Source organism: Penicillium odoratum (genome assembly GCF_028828045.1).
Source record: "Penicillium odoratum strain IBT 22623 chromosome Unknown utg000006l_segment0_segment0, whole genome shotgun sequence".
Classification (NCBI taxonomy): Eukaryota; Fungi; Ascomycota; class Eurotiomycetes; order Eurotiales; family Aspergillaceae; genus Penicillium; species Penicillium odoratum.
This window is the reverse complement of record NW_026643148.1, coordinates 4,728,146-4,740,992: the sequence shown is the minus strand read 5'-3', so window position 1 is coordinate 4,740,992 and position 12,847 is coordinate 4,728,146. Positions and strand designations below refer to the sequence as shown.

Genomic DNA, 12,847 nt, shown 5'->3' with positions numbered 1-12,847 from the left:
ACGCTCCAGAGGATCATCAAACTGCCGGAGACTGAGGATCCGTTGACTACGAGATCGATTTTCAGACCCTTATGGTCTTGGGAGTCAGCTCTATCCATTAGCTGTGAAATTGTCGTCTGTCGGCGATGTCCATTTAACCTGGGCTTTGGATGACCCTTATGTTGAAGTTTTGCCTGCTATTTTGACATATTGATCCCCGAGCCATTGCATTAACCTTCCGCTTGGTCATAAGAATTAGACTTATGCTTGGGCTCAAACTTGAAGTCTGGGTGTGCCGGACCAAGGAACATCTCGCTATATTTGAATAGGTTAGACCAGATCAATCAACTCAAAGACGATCCAAACAAAAGGGTAGAGTGCAAACTTACGTGATCTTGATCCAGTCCCGGTAGTTGTCACTACCCATGAGAGTCTCCATTTCATTGCGACCACGCCAAGCAGGGGGTCTGTCATTAATTTTAGGGGGAAGGTACTCCAGAAGTCCGATGGGAACATAGCGATGGGCGAAGCTCAGCCACTCCAACATGAATCGTCGGGTGGTACCAACACCATGCTCATCAGATCCCCAAGCCTCGAGGCCATACTTCGCAAACTTCTCGATGTAAGCCAGACGCTCCGTTGCAGATTTGTCAAGGTATTGACCCGTCTGGATTTCCTCGAATAACCACGGTTTGATCAAAGCACCGCGGCCCACCATAACCGAATCCACACCGGCATTGTTGACGTGATCGTCGTAATCCTTGTGCGAGTAGCAGTCACCGTTACCGAGGAAGTATGTCTTTCCACCATTTGGCTGAAAGCGAGCATCTGGCTCACGAATAGTGTCGGTGATGTTGTCGGTCTTTTCGTTCAGGCGCTTAATGAGGGCTGCACAGTCGGCAATATAGCTCCAGTCAGCTTCTTTAGTGTATCGTTGCTGCCTGCTCCGTCCGTGCAGAGTGATAGCTGCGACACCTGGAGGGCCCACACCAAGGAGGCTCGATTCGTAGCCACCGTGGATAAGGCGCTCGGTGAGCTTCAGCGCAGTTGGATAGTTGTCTCTGACCCCCATGCGGATCTTGACGGTGATGGGAATCTCCTGAGAGACCATGTTCATGCCGCGAAGAATTTTCTCCAACTTTGAGTGGTGGTCTAGGAGAGCAGAACCAGCTCCATCGCGATAGACAAGGTCAATAGGGCAGCCACAGTTCAAGTCGATCACACGTAAGTTGGGGGTGAACTTGGACAGAACTTCGGTGGCTTTAACGGCCTGCCAGGGCTTGTTGGCAGCGATCTGAGCCCCAAATCGGAAATCTTTCGAATTGTCGTAGCCTTGAACCACATTTTCCCCTCGGGTAATAGACGGTGGGAGCATTTCCGACTCGTGCGCCTTCATCAAAGTCCACTCGGATTTTGCGCCTTGGATGAGCGGCATACTCATGGCCATTTCAGAGTAGGTGAATTGAGCCCCCAGATCTGAGCACAGTCTTCGGAAAGGCATATTTCCCTGTGTCGTCAAAGGTGCCAGGGTGGGCGTCTCGGGGCCGAAGTAAATGCGACGCTTCTCAGAGGGCAAGAAAGGCGGCTCGGTGAAGTGTGCCCGTTGCTCTTCTTTCTCCTCCTTGGCCTTGTCTTGAACGACCTTTTCAGCTGTGCCATCAGTCTTTCCATCCTCACCCTCCTTCTTTCCACTGTGCAGATATTGTTCCAATTCCTGACCGGACTTGTTCAACCAGTCATTGACAGCATTGGCACGAATGGTGACTTCCTTCTTCCGCGCCAGCGCCATTTTATCCTCGTAGGAAATGATATTGACCAGCCCGTCGTCCGTTGCAAATGGCACGCGCGGTTTGGCCTTCGTCATGCGCTCCTCATCTTCGAGAAGAATGAGCTCCTTCCGACCATCTGCCGTCTCTCTCTCCTTCGAATGCGATCCAACCAACCGGCACTTCCATCCAGAGTAGCACTTGCCCAGGGCCTCATACACAGGGCACATCCCATTCAAAGTTGTAAGATCTTCACGTTTGTGTTCCTTCAGGTAGAGGCGCAGGTCGTGCTCGAAGCGGCATTTCTCGTTGAACTGGCACTCTCCAGGTGAGAACTCGGGATTGAACATTCTCGATCCGCAAAGGGCTTTGGCGTCTTTTGAACTGCCAAAGCTTCGGTTGGTGTTTTGACCGGTGTTCTTCTTCTTCTTCTTTTTGTTCTTCTTGCTGTCTCGGTCGTCACCCTCGCGATCGGCATGAGGGGCTGCTTCGGCAGCATCATCGGGGTTAGTCTCGGTTTCGGTAGGCTTGGGCTTGGGCTGGGATTGGATGCGGTATCTTTCCATGGAATTGTTAGTCTATTATCATTTGATTCTCGCAGAACAGGACGTACTCGGCCTTGATGGGCGCAATTCCTCTGTCACGTGCATCGAGGGGCTTGTTATCAGAGTCTGTCCCCTCCAGTCGCGCTTTCTTAGCCGGAGGCTCATCGCCGGAGCCAACGTCGCGGTCCCGCGTAGAAACATCCGGCTCTGGAACGGCATTGGTAGCCTTTGAAGGCTTCTGGGTCGTCATATCCATATGAGACATTTTGACTGACAAGTTCTCGCTAAGAAACAGCAAGAATCTTGGGAGATCCACCAGAAAAAAAGTTCAACGGAGGCCTCCGATCTATCAAAAATTCGAAGCCGCGGAGTGGCGGGGTTTGCACTGTTTGCCAAATCATCCCAATTGGGTAAATTTGATGCCCGTTATTTCAGGTGTATCTACTTCAAGAGGGCCTAATTACATGAACGACCTTTTCCACATCAAAGCTCTGGGCTTGAGTAGAATAATATCCTCGCTGGTTACTCACGACTGACTTCTGGTTTATATTGTCTGTAAAATCGACATTGTAATGTGTATGCCCGTATGCCCATAAGCATACACGAGGGTTCTTCCAACACTCCTCCATAGACAGATCCGTCGCAAATCCGGATGACAATGGACTGTGGATATGTCTGGGGTCAGAAGCCCGTGGATCAGCACTAACAGGACTGTGGTGAGTGAAAATGATAATTGTACGATCAGGTTCTCGGCTTGCGATAAGTGCAACCTGATCGTTCAGCCACTTGAGGTCGGCGTGATGAGCCGCAGTGTGCTTATCGACAGTCCAGTCATCGATGTAGTAAAAGTCGTTTAATCCGAGACCAACGCTCTCACGGTGTTTCTCGGAGACCTTCGAGAACAACGTACAACCTAGGATTGTCACATTGGCATCAAGATCAAAGCGGGTTTGATCTAAGAAGACAAAGGCACCGAGATGATCATCCTGAGAACGTCGCTGATCGATCGAGACAGAAAATTCCAGAATCTTCTCCTTTGTTTGCTTCCAAGTCAGATAATATGGTTCATGGTTCCCCAAGAGTAGAAAAACGACTTCGAAGTTCCGAAGCTGACGCTCAATAAAAAGGAAAAAGCCTGCATCGGTGACGACGCCTATATCCCCGAGAAGCGCCAAGTAAGGGGCTTTTGGTGGAATGTGGAATATATCATAGGCAGCAGGTTTCTCTAGATGTAGATCTGATACGATCTGCAGGTCAGCCATTGGAGGGAATACAGAGAAGTCAACCCCAAGATCATCCAAGGTACTGTGGTCACGATGTACCGTTGTGGCGGTGCAAACTAGTTATGTGGCGTGCATGGCATGTTATCTAAGCGCCCAGACCGGGACATTCATAAGAGGAAACCCCTCCCTGGGCCTTGGCTGGCGCTCAGGTGGTTTCTTCTCTTTAGATCCTTCTCTTGATTCTTAGAATTATTTCCAAAGTCTGGATATCTTCCTTTTTCTTCTCACCGTGACCGGTAGTTGATCAGAAGGGGCTACTATTACGACGTCATATCCTTATCCGCCTTATCGGATTGCGGGGACCACATCATGGCCGGCATTCATGACCCTCGATTGCTGTATAGCATCACAAACATCCGTGCCTTCCACATTCAAGATGGAGAGGAGCAAGAGTTGACCCCATCAGGGCCGCAAACCCTGTCGCTCCTCATGGTTCCCACCCCTTCAGCCGGTGCAGGCACAGAGACTCCCGAGGAGGATTTCTATCTTCACCTGTGCCTTCCCCCAGAATTGGATCTGGCCTTACCTGCGACCACTCAGATCTACCATCAATTGCCCGATAGTTACTTGATTCCCCGTTGGGATCTGGCCCCGGGTGCCTTTCTTCGAATCCAGTTCCCGGGGATTGGGACTGGTCTAGACAAAGTGACTCAGGACGACATCGACACCTTTGAAACCATCCTTGCCCAATGCACGGCATTTTTGGAGCGGGCTACTGCTCCTCGCCAGAAGTCAAGTGGCAAGTCTCTCGGCTATACCGCATACAATCCCGCGGACTATGCACCCGGCGAGGGATATATCTCCTCTGAAGGAACCGAGAATACTCATGGCAAGATTGTGCTCGTGGATGAGGAAGATGGCAGTGTGGTCGGAGAATTGGGCGACGCATACGATGTGGTTGAAGACCCCGATGTCAAACCAGGATCCAAGAGTAAGTGGAGCCCGAACTTCCATCGTGGAAAGCAACCTAAACATGTTCACCTTTCATGTAGGACCGGTCAACATCGAACTCCCTGGCGAGGGTGAAGGCAACCGGGTCAGTATTAGCAATGTCTCCGAGGAGTACTTGGCCATGGCTCGTCACCCCGCGTACAAGAATTCAACAATCGTGCAGACCTCGGCTACTGCATCTCGTCTCATTGTCGCAACTTCCACTTCTCTCGCCAATGCTATCACCAGCGGCGCCGAAACCTTCACCAAGAAGACTAAGCCTAATCAAAAGCCCTTGACCTTCTCTGAGAGCACACATGCGCGGATCCGCAAGGTTGGCAGTCTCTCCACCGGGGCTGCTGACCTTTCTGCTCGGACATTAGGCCAAGTAGAGCGGGTAGCCCAGAACGTTGGTGCATCGCTGTCTCGCAAAGAGAACAAGTCTCGGGGCACGGACAAGAGCCGCCCCCCACCGGACTACAAGCCTGGCGTACTTAACAAGTCCCTGATCGCCTTCAACACGCTGGCCGATGGAATCCAGGAAGGTGCGCGTACCATTCTTCTCACAGGCTCGTCAGCGACGGGCGCAATGATTGGTCACAAATATGGCGCGGAGGCCGGCGACGTGGCAAACAACTTAACGGGCGGGGTGAAGAATGTGGGATTGGTGTACATCGATGCTACCGGGGTGAGTCGACGGGCGCTTCTGAAATCGGTAGCCAAGGGCATGGTGGTGGGACGAATGCGCGATGGCAAGCAAGTGGTGGTGGGTAGTGGTGATGGTGGCGAGCTTCCCGAAGCTGCTGCTGGTCCATCGACCAATCCCACCGCGCCGCCCGCATATGGCGCCTCGGGGACTACATCGCTCGGCGGCACGCCCATGAGCATGTCCGGGGCCAAGCGGTAAAGGAGATTGATTTATGACCGGGCGCTTCGCGGGCGGAGTGGTTGTTCTGTTTTAGGCAATTGGATCTGGTACTTTCCGTCGATCTTTTCCGGGGATGGAAAATCCCCCGAAGCTGTAGATAGTCTTGATATAAACGCCCAAGCATTGAAATTTACATACTGGTTTTCCTTCCATGTAGCGTCGGTCCGAAAGTCGGACAAGGTTTCGGCCGGGATATGGTCGGCGATTTTTTCCATGAACAAGAGTCCAGACTTGTCATTTTGTTGACCGTGCGTCATATTGATAATCCCATCTTAGACGTTGATTATGATTTTCCTCGCTTGTTGAGGTGGGGGTCGATTGGATGAGAGGCGCAGACCAGGCCAATTGACAACGCATCGCCCGCCTGACAGTTGGCCCCGGCAGAGCCAATGAGGGTTGTTAAGGGGTCAATGGTGGGTTAAGAGTGGCACTCCACACCGCAAGTATATCATCCAACGGCTACTTTGTCTGATTCTATTAGTTATTCTGTTCAGTTCCAGCAAAATGCCTCTAAACTCTAAGGTTCAGCGGAGGGGTAGGATAGCGCTACGCTACCGTGTGGACTTTAGTGGAGTGTAATATAATATTAGCGCGACCGTGCCGAAATCCAGGCACAAGCCAATTGCCTCGGCCAGAGATAGCATACCAATTACGGAGTACGGAGTACCGTAATCAATTAAAAGTTGCAAGGTTCCCACGGTTCGATGATCTACTCGATCTGGACGTCAACCCTGGGTCTAACCGGAGGGAATCAACCATGGTTGGTTCAATGTTCCATTGGAAAATAACTTGTTGTCTGTGTACTCTATACAAGGTTTCCAAGGTTGATTCCTCAGTTTCTGTAGGTTAGATGGGTATAAATATAACTACAATTGCAATTATAATCATAATCATAAATCAAAATTGGTCAGAAACAAAAAAAAAAAAACCAAAACCAAAAAAAAACGTCCTACGGGTAGATAGATCATGGAAATGAACATATCGAATGAGTCGTATTACTAGTTTATCTTCTGTTCTGAGGCCGTAATGACGATCGTCACAAAAGCTAAAAGAAATCCACTTTCCAGCAATTCGAAACAACCGGTTCCTTTCACCCCCTTGTTTTTTCCTCTATGAAACGGGGGGATTTTAAGAGCTATGACCTCTTTTTTCCGTTTTTTTCTTAGTATTTCTCTGTTTTTCTGGTTGTTGGTAGCTTCGGCCTCAATCCTCTTTCGAAGATAATAGAGAAGAGAGAGGCAAGGGGGGATTATTTCCACCTAACTAACCCATTAATTTGCATATATCATTGAATACTGATCATGTTGGAATTTACAAGGTATTGTAATAACAGAATTTGATAGGTTTAACCAAATAGTACTATGTTTACTACTCTACTTAGTAGTAGGTAGGTTAGTACGGAGTAGTTAGTATTCTTTGTAAATGGGATACCCATCGTCATACTAAATCCCCAAGAAGACGTGTTTCCTCCTGATGACCCGCTTTGGCTTCCAACCCCAAAACCTCCTCCTTTAACCTCTCAGTCATTCTGTCTTCGTCTTTTCTTTTGTTCCTTTGCTGGGGGTTGAACTTCTTTTTTTTATGTTTTGTATTCGCCCTTGACCTTCTCCTCTCCCAACCCCCTTTTTAATCCGTGAACCGGTGTTTCCCGATAAAACATCCCCTCGCGCCCCCTGTCCTGCCCTGGATTCGATCATGTTCAGCGTCCAACATCGATTCTAAAGGTCTTGGGATATTCAATCGCGTCTGAGACATTGACTTGAGCTTTCTGTCCCCCGGCTTTTTGAACAACGTGCCACTTCCCCCGTGGGATCGGAAAAGAGGGGACCTTAGACTGCTGTGCAGGTATTGAATCTTCCTTTTGCTTTGTTCCCTCGGATTTTACGCGTCTTTATTCCCCTGCATTGGATCGCATTGTGTTGAATTGTCAATTTCGTCAATTTGGTGCTCGTCATCATTGCTTGTGCTTCGGGCGCGACCCCGTGGCATTCCTTCCTTTCCCCCCATTCCTCCCATCGAATGTTCTCTGAGGGCCCTATCCCGGATAAAGTTGTACATTCTTCTTGATTGCCGATCTTGATTGCCTGGGGATTCACTTACTGACGCGCATGTCCCACCACAGCTTGTAAGGCTGAAGGTCGACACTCGGCGAGTGCGACCGATCGCCCCAATCATCCCCCCCCCCCCCCGACAACCTCACCAATCACCCTCGGGAGGGTGTGGTGCTTCCGGTGCAGTAATTGGGCACCCATTGGCTTCGGTCGCCTGGACAGTTAGTCCCCAAGGGTTGTTTAGGGACATTTGCCAGAAAGTCGCGACCTGTTGCGCTTTCTGATCAGAAGGTTGGTCGGACACCCCGATGCCAACACTTGCCTCTTGCCACTGGAGAAAGCCTGGCGGTCGCTCAACTTGCTAATCACGTTTTGCAGCCATTATTCAGGCTGGTCCGGATCAACGTCTATCGGCTATGAGCACTTCCCTGCCAATCTCCGCCCATGTGCCAACTGCGACCCACGCACCGCCTCCCGCCCAGAAGAATGCGCGCCAGTACCCCGACATGTTAGGCACCCCTCCAGTTCCTCCCCCGAGGACTTCGTCCAATCGTCACAGCCCCAATGGATCAAGAGAAAAGGATGCATCGCGAGGGAAAGGCCGGGCCGACCGCAAGGAAAACCGCGATCGCGACCGGGATAGGGACCGCAACGGAAAGAGTCGATCTCGACGGGATCCCACAGAGCCGACACAGGAATCAGGACGGTCTAGAGGAGCTTCAGTCGCATCGCCTGCCGATTCGAGCTTGGAGGAGGGTTCGGATCTGGTGAAAGAGCCCAGTACGATTATCAACGCTGTCATGGTGAGTGATCCCATGGTGGATCACGAACGGGAGCAGGTGCGCCAAGCAGGCGCATCCTCTGCCACCGTGGACACGGCCTTACCCATTGGGCACGATGACGCGGATGATGAACCTCGTGGACCACGGAGTCGCCATGACTACGACAATTGCAATATCGTCAAGCGAAAGGAGACCACCTTTGGCTCTTACATTCTAGGTCAAACTCTTGGAGAGGGAGAATTCGGAAAGGTCAAGCTGGGCTGGAAAAGAGATGGCAGCATCCAAGTTGCGATCAAACTCATTCGCAGGGACACCCTGGGCACCAATCCTACACGCCTGCCGAAGATCTACCGGGAAATCTCGATCTTGCGCGATCTCGCCCACCCCAACATTGTCCGCCTCCACGAGATGGTGGAAACGGATCGACATATCGGAATCATCATGGAGTACGCGTCTGGAGGTGAATTGTTCGACTACATCTTGAATCACCGTTACCTGAAGGATAACTCCGCCCGCCGCTTGTTTGCTCAGCTAGTGTCGGGTGTTGGTTATCTACACAAGAAAGGAATTGTGCACCGAGACCTCAAGTTGGAAAATCTTTTGTTGGATCGGAATCGTAACATCATTATCACGGATTTTGGTTTTGCCAATACCTTCAACCCAATTGACCAATTGGAGGAGGAGATTGAATATAACTTGACCAACAAGGAATATGTGAAGCGAAAGCGACTCGACAAACTAGGGCCTGATGGTTTGCGCCGCGGAGATCTCATGCAGACTAGCTGTGGAAGCCCCTGTTATGCTGCCCCGGAACTGGTGGTGAGCGATTCATTATACACTGGACGGAAAGTTGACGTGTGGAGTTGTGGTGTGATTCTGGTATGTTTGGCACCGATTTCCCCCTGATCTGATATGATCTGATCTAACCTGTTGTCTTAGTACGCTATGTTGGCCGGTTACCTTCCATTCGATGATGACCCAGCGAATCCAGATGGTGACAATATCAACCTCCTCTACAAATACATCGTCACCACTCCCCTCACCTTCCCAGAATATGTGACTCCCCACGCTCGCGATCTATTGCGCCGAATCCTGGTCCCTGATCCTCGCAAGCGAGCGGATCTGTTCGAAGTTGCTCGCCACAGCTGGCTCAGCGAATATGCCCACATTGTCTCCCATATCACTAGCAGCACCACTAACGTGGCGGACATCGCCAATACCACCGTCCCAGCTGAATCGCAAAGTGAAGCTCCGCCTCTGGCCCGTAGTGCCTCTGTCCGTGAACCTCCCAAGACCAGCCAGGGCAATGTCTCGGCCGTTGGTGGTCTGAACCACCATGCTGGTGATGTCTCCCAGGATTCCCCTAGTGAGAAATCCAAAACCTCTCGAGATGCGAAGCGGAGGACTGTGCAAGTGGAATATGTGGCTCCTCAATCCCAAACTGCGAGGGGCGAATATCGAACTGAAGCTTCTGGGTCGCGGAGTCGAGAAACGGCTCAGCCCGAGGCTCCGACTACGGAAACCGCTGTTAAGCCAACACCTAAGCCCGTCGCGAAACCACCAATCAATTATGACAAGCCGTTGCCCAGCCACTTCCCTCGATCCGCCTCCGATTATCCTGTGACTACGACGGGCACACACACCTCGGCTCCACCACCGGCCCCGGTACCATCATCTACACGTCCCCAAACAGGTGGCTCCATGGCATCCTTTAACACGGGCCGACTACCTTCTCGTGGGCAACCGGTGGCCCCCATGGTTACCGCAACCAACACGGAAGGTCGTCTGGCACAGCCCAAGAGCAGGCAATTTGCATTCCCCCAGAATCCCGCACAGTCATCGAGCACATCGATTGGCCGTCCCAGCACCCAGCAATTACCATCAGCATTCAACCCCACTCCGAGACAAGACCCACCAGCCAAGGGACACAAGCGATCCAACACCGTGTCAAGCATTGGCGAGAAATTATTCGGGCGCTCTTCTTCTCTCATGGGTGGCAATCGTAACTCCCAAAATACTGCTTCTCGGACACGCAACACCAAACGGTACCCTCCTACTAGCATGAAGGAGCCGGTATCTCGCGATGATTCTCGTGCTTCGATGGATTCTCGCCGATCCGTGCAAAATCCGCATACCCGTAAGGTGAGCGAAGCGGGAGAGGGCCGCCCCCGTCGCTTTTCTCTCCTGCCAGCTTCCTTCTCCTTCCGAACCTTCTCATCTACACGAGCCCAAACTCCTGAAGACACATCTCCTAGCCCGCATCCCGTGGACCCTCGCAGCCAACAGCGTCCCGCTACCGGACCCCTGCCTAATCGACCTCGTGCAACCAGCTATGGAACGCAAGAGGCGATGGGTATGGTGAGTGAGGGACCAAGTGACGAGGTTCACGACGCTTCAAACCCAGGCGAGCCGGAGCCTCTCAGCTACGAGGCTCAGATTGATCAGCAATTTGCTGAGCTCGGGAATCGATTTGACCAGACCCAGGATTCTTTTGGCAATGTTTCCTCAGAGCACGCGTATGAAAATCCGGATGATCAACATTCTGGAACCAACTACACGTACGGGTCTTCCAAGCCCAACTACTACGATGATTACAACAGCACTGGCACCTATGACAGCTTGCCGCGACAGTCAATGCAGACGGGTCGGTCTGGGCGGGGGCCAGGTGTCCTCCAGAAGAACAACCGCAAGTTTGCTGATGCCTACGAGTATGAGCGGGATCTTTCTCATCATTCTGGTAGCTCCGGTGCAGCTCGGAAGGTCATGGACTTTTTCCGCCGTCGGGCCAAGTCCCGTGCTGGTGAATAAGAGCCCTGTGTTTTGTTTGGCTTCTACTCACCGTGTCTTTTTTACCTTTCTCTCCAAAAAGAGCAGTGAGGTTGTTTGGGAAACCACGTGATACCCTGCTTTTGTTCCCCTATTGTATGTGCATGGAGCGAAATTCTTCTTCATCCCTCGGGTGTTTGATTAATTTTCCAACCTGTTCTTTTCCTTTGTCAGAATACATTTTCTATTTTTTTGTTGTCATTTTTCCCTTAATGTCTTTTGCCCTTCTCCATTTCCTTCGTGTGATTCACTTTTCCTTCTCCTGTCACTATTATCTCTGGCTGTAAAGTGGGATACCAATATTTTTGTTCAGAGTATTACCTTTTCTGGCTCTTAGCTTGCATGGCATACCTGATCTGATCAGATACTTGTGTCTTTGCCTTCCGTTTTAATCTTCTGTTTTACAAGGGGTCCTCTTGGATGGCAAATGAATTGTGATAACATTCCATCATTCAAATCTTCTCTTTCTTTTCTCTACCTATAATAGTATATGTCTGGGGTGTTGGGTTTGGTATGATTCGGTAGTTTTGATGTTTGCACATGTGCCTACATAGTATGTATGTGGTCTTGTAGATTTGTACTGGCTTTCTCGGATTGTCTTGTATAGACTTTTTGGCTGTAAATCCTTGCTTCTGATATGTACAAGTACCCAGTTACATACGTAGTATCGCAAACGTTCTCGACCAAATGGTTTATTGTCTTCAGCTTATCGCGTATTCTGCGTGATTATTCAGATGTTCGAACATATATCAATTAATCCCTGACTTTTTCTCTTTTAATCATACAAAACATGAAGCCAGTAGATACCGTTGACGTGCATTTTTATGTCCTAAAATGATCAGTAGAAAGATAAACTTTAAGTAGGTCTACATGGTAATCTGTCAGCCTATGCTGGAGAGGACCTGCCCATTTTTCCCCTGACTTTCATCTGGAGATTCATGGATCACATAATCCCCCCTACATACTTCGTCACTTAAACCATTAACCTGAGGTCAGCGTAGACTGGTCATAGGATCCTTGGAAATCGTCTGTTACACCTGTAACAATTTGGATACCTAACCATAAATCTAATAATGAACCAAAATTTCATAAATAGCTAATATTAGCTGGAGTTGGTGCATCTATACTATTACTTCATTCTCATTTGCTGGCATTCCACCTTGAATGGGATTCTTTGCAATACAGATGGTATTTTCTGCTGCTTTACAAGAAGGATTTATTTTCTTAACTCTTGTGGGAGTATTAGCTAGTGTTATAAGTGCTGTATATTACTTATTTATCGTAAAAACAATGTTCTTTGATGGACATTCTTACACATATTTAAATATACTTAAAGATTTAAGAATACCTTAATGGTCTTTTACATTTTCTCATTTCATTTGATTGAATTTTCGTTTTTTTCATATTACTACTAATAATGGTAATAATCCTATTACTAGAAATAAAGGTGGTAATATACTTTCAAAAAAAAAAAAAAAATAATAGTATATCTAATACTAAGAATACAGCTGATAATAATGTTTCGAATAATGTATGTACCTAATGATGAAACAGCTCATGAATAGAACATACCTAAACTATAATCAGACACAAATACCTGAACCGTAAGGAATAACTAAAAACCTAATAACCTAAGAAAGCTGTGGCCATCATTAAAACAAGATCTACTCAGGGCTATAATGTTTTATATAGGAGAAGTATTCATGGATTGGGGTATTGGTCTAGTGGTATGATGATTCTTTTGCATAGAATAGGTC

General features: G+C 49.3%; 5 protein-coding genes across 5 annotated transcripts; 2 read left to right on the top strand and 3 right to left on the bottom strand.

Moving 5' to 3' along the window:
- Positions 1–364: 364 nt before the first annotated feature.
- dus3 (tRNA dihydrouridine synthase DUS3) lies at positions 365–2,311 on the bottom strand (the record flags this gene model as incomplete). The annotated part of the gene is made up of 1 exon (XM_057144109.1): positions 365–2,311. The coding sequence occupies one exon, from the start codon at positions 2,309–2,311 to the stop codon at positions 365–367; it is 1,947 nt and encodes a 648-aa protein (XP_056993397.1).
- Positions 2,312–2,318: 7 nt separating this feature from the next.
- On the bottom strand, positions 2,319–2,555 carry N7520_010174 (tRNA dihydrouridine synthase; the record flags this gene model as incomplete). Its single annotated transcript, XM_057144108.1, has 1 exon — positions 2,319–2,555. One exon carries the CDS (start codon positions 2,553–2,555, stop codon positions 2,319–2,321), a length of 237 nt encoding a protein of 78 aa, XP_056993396.1.
- Positions 2,556–2,736: 181 nt separating this feature from the next.
- On the bottom strand, positions 2,737–3,552 carry N7520_010173 (Ser/Thr protein phosphatase superfamily; the record flags this gene model as incomplete). Its single annotated transcript, XM_057144107.1, has 1 exon — positions 2,737–3,552. The coding sequence occupies one exon, from the start codon at positions 3,550–3,552 to the stop codon at positions 2,737–2,739; it is 816 nt and encodes a 271-aa protein (XP_056993395.1).
- Positions 3,553–3,882: 330 nt separating this feature from the next.
- On the top strand, positions 3,883–5,410 carry N7520_010172 (senescence-associated domain-containing protein; the record flags this gene model as incomplete). The annotated part of the gene is made up of 2 exons (XM_057144106.1): positions 3,883–4,504; positions 4,566–5,410. The coding sequence occupies 2 exons, from the start codon at positions 3,883–3,885 to the stop codon at positions 5,408–5,410; spliced, it is 1,467 nt and encodes a 488-aa protein (XP_056993394.1).
- A 2,488-nt stretch (positions 5,411–7,898) lies between these two features.
- N7520_010171 (putative serine/threonine protein kinase (Kin4)) lies at positions 7,899–11,072 on the top strand (the record flags this gene model as incomplete). The annotated part of the gene is made up of 2 exons (XM_057144105.1): positions 7,899–9,143; positions 9,204–11,072. 2 exons carry the CDS (start codon positions 7,899–7,901, stop codon positions 11,070–11,072), a joined length of 3,114 nt encoding a protein of 1,037 aa, XP_056993393.1.
- Between the last annotated feature and the right edge of the window lie 1,775 nt (positions 11,073–12,847).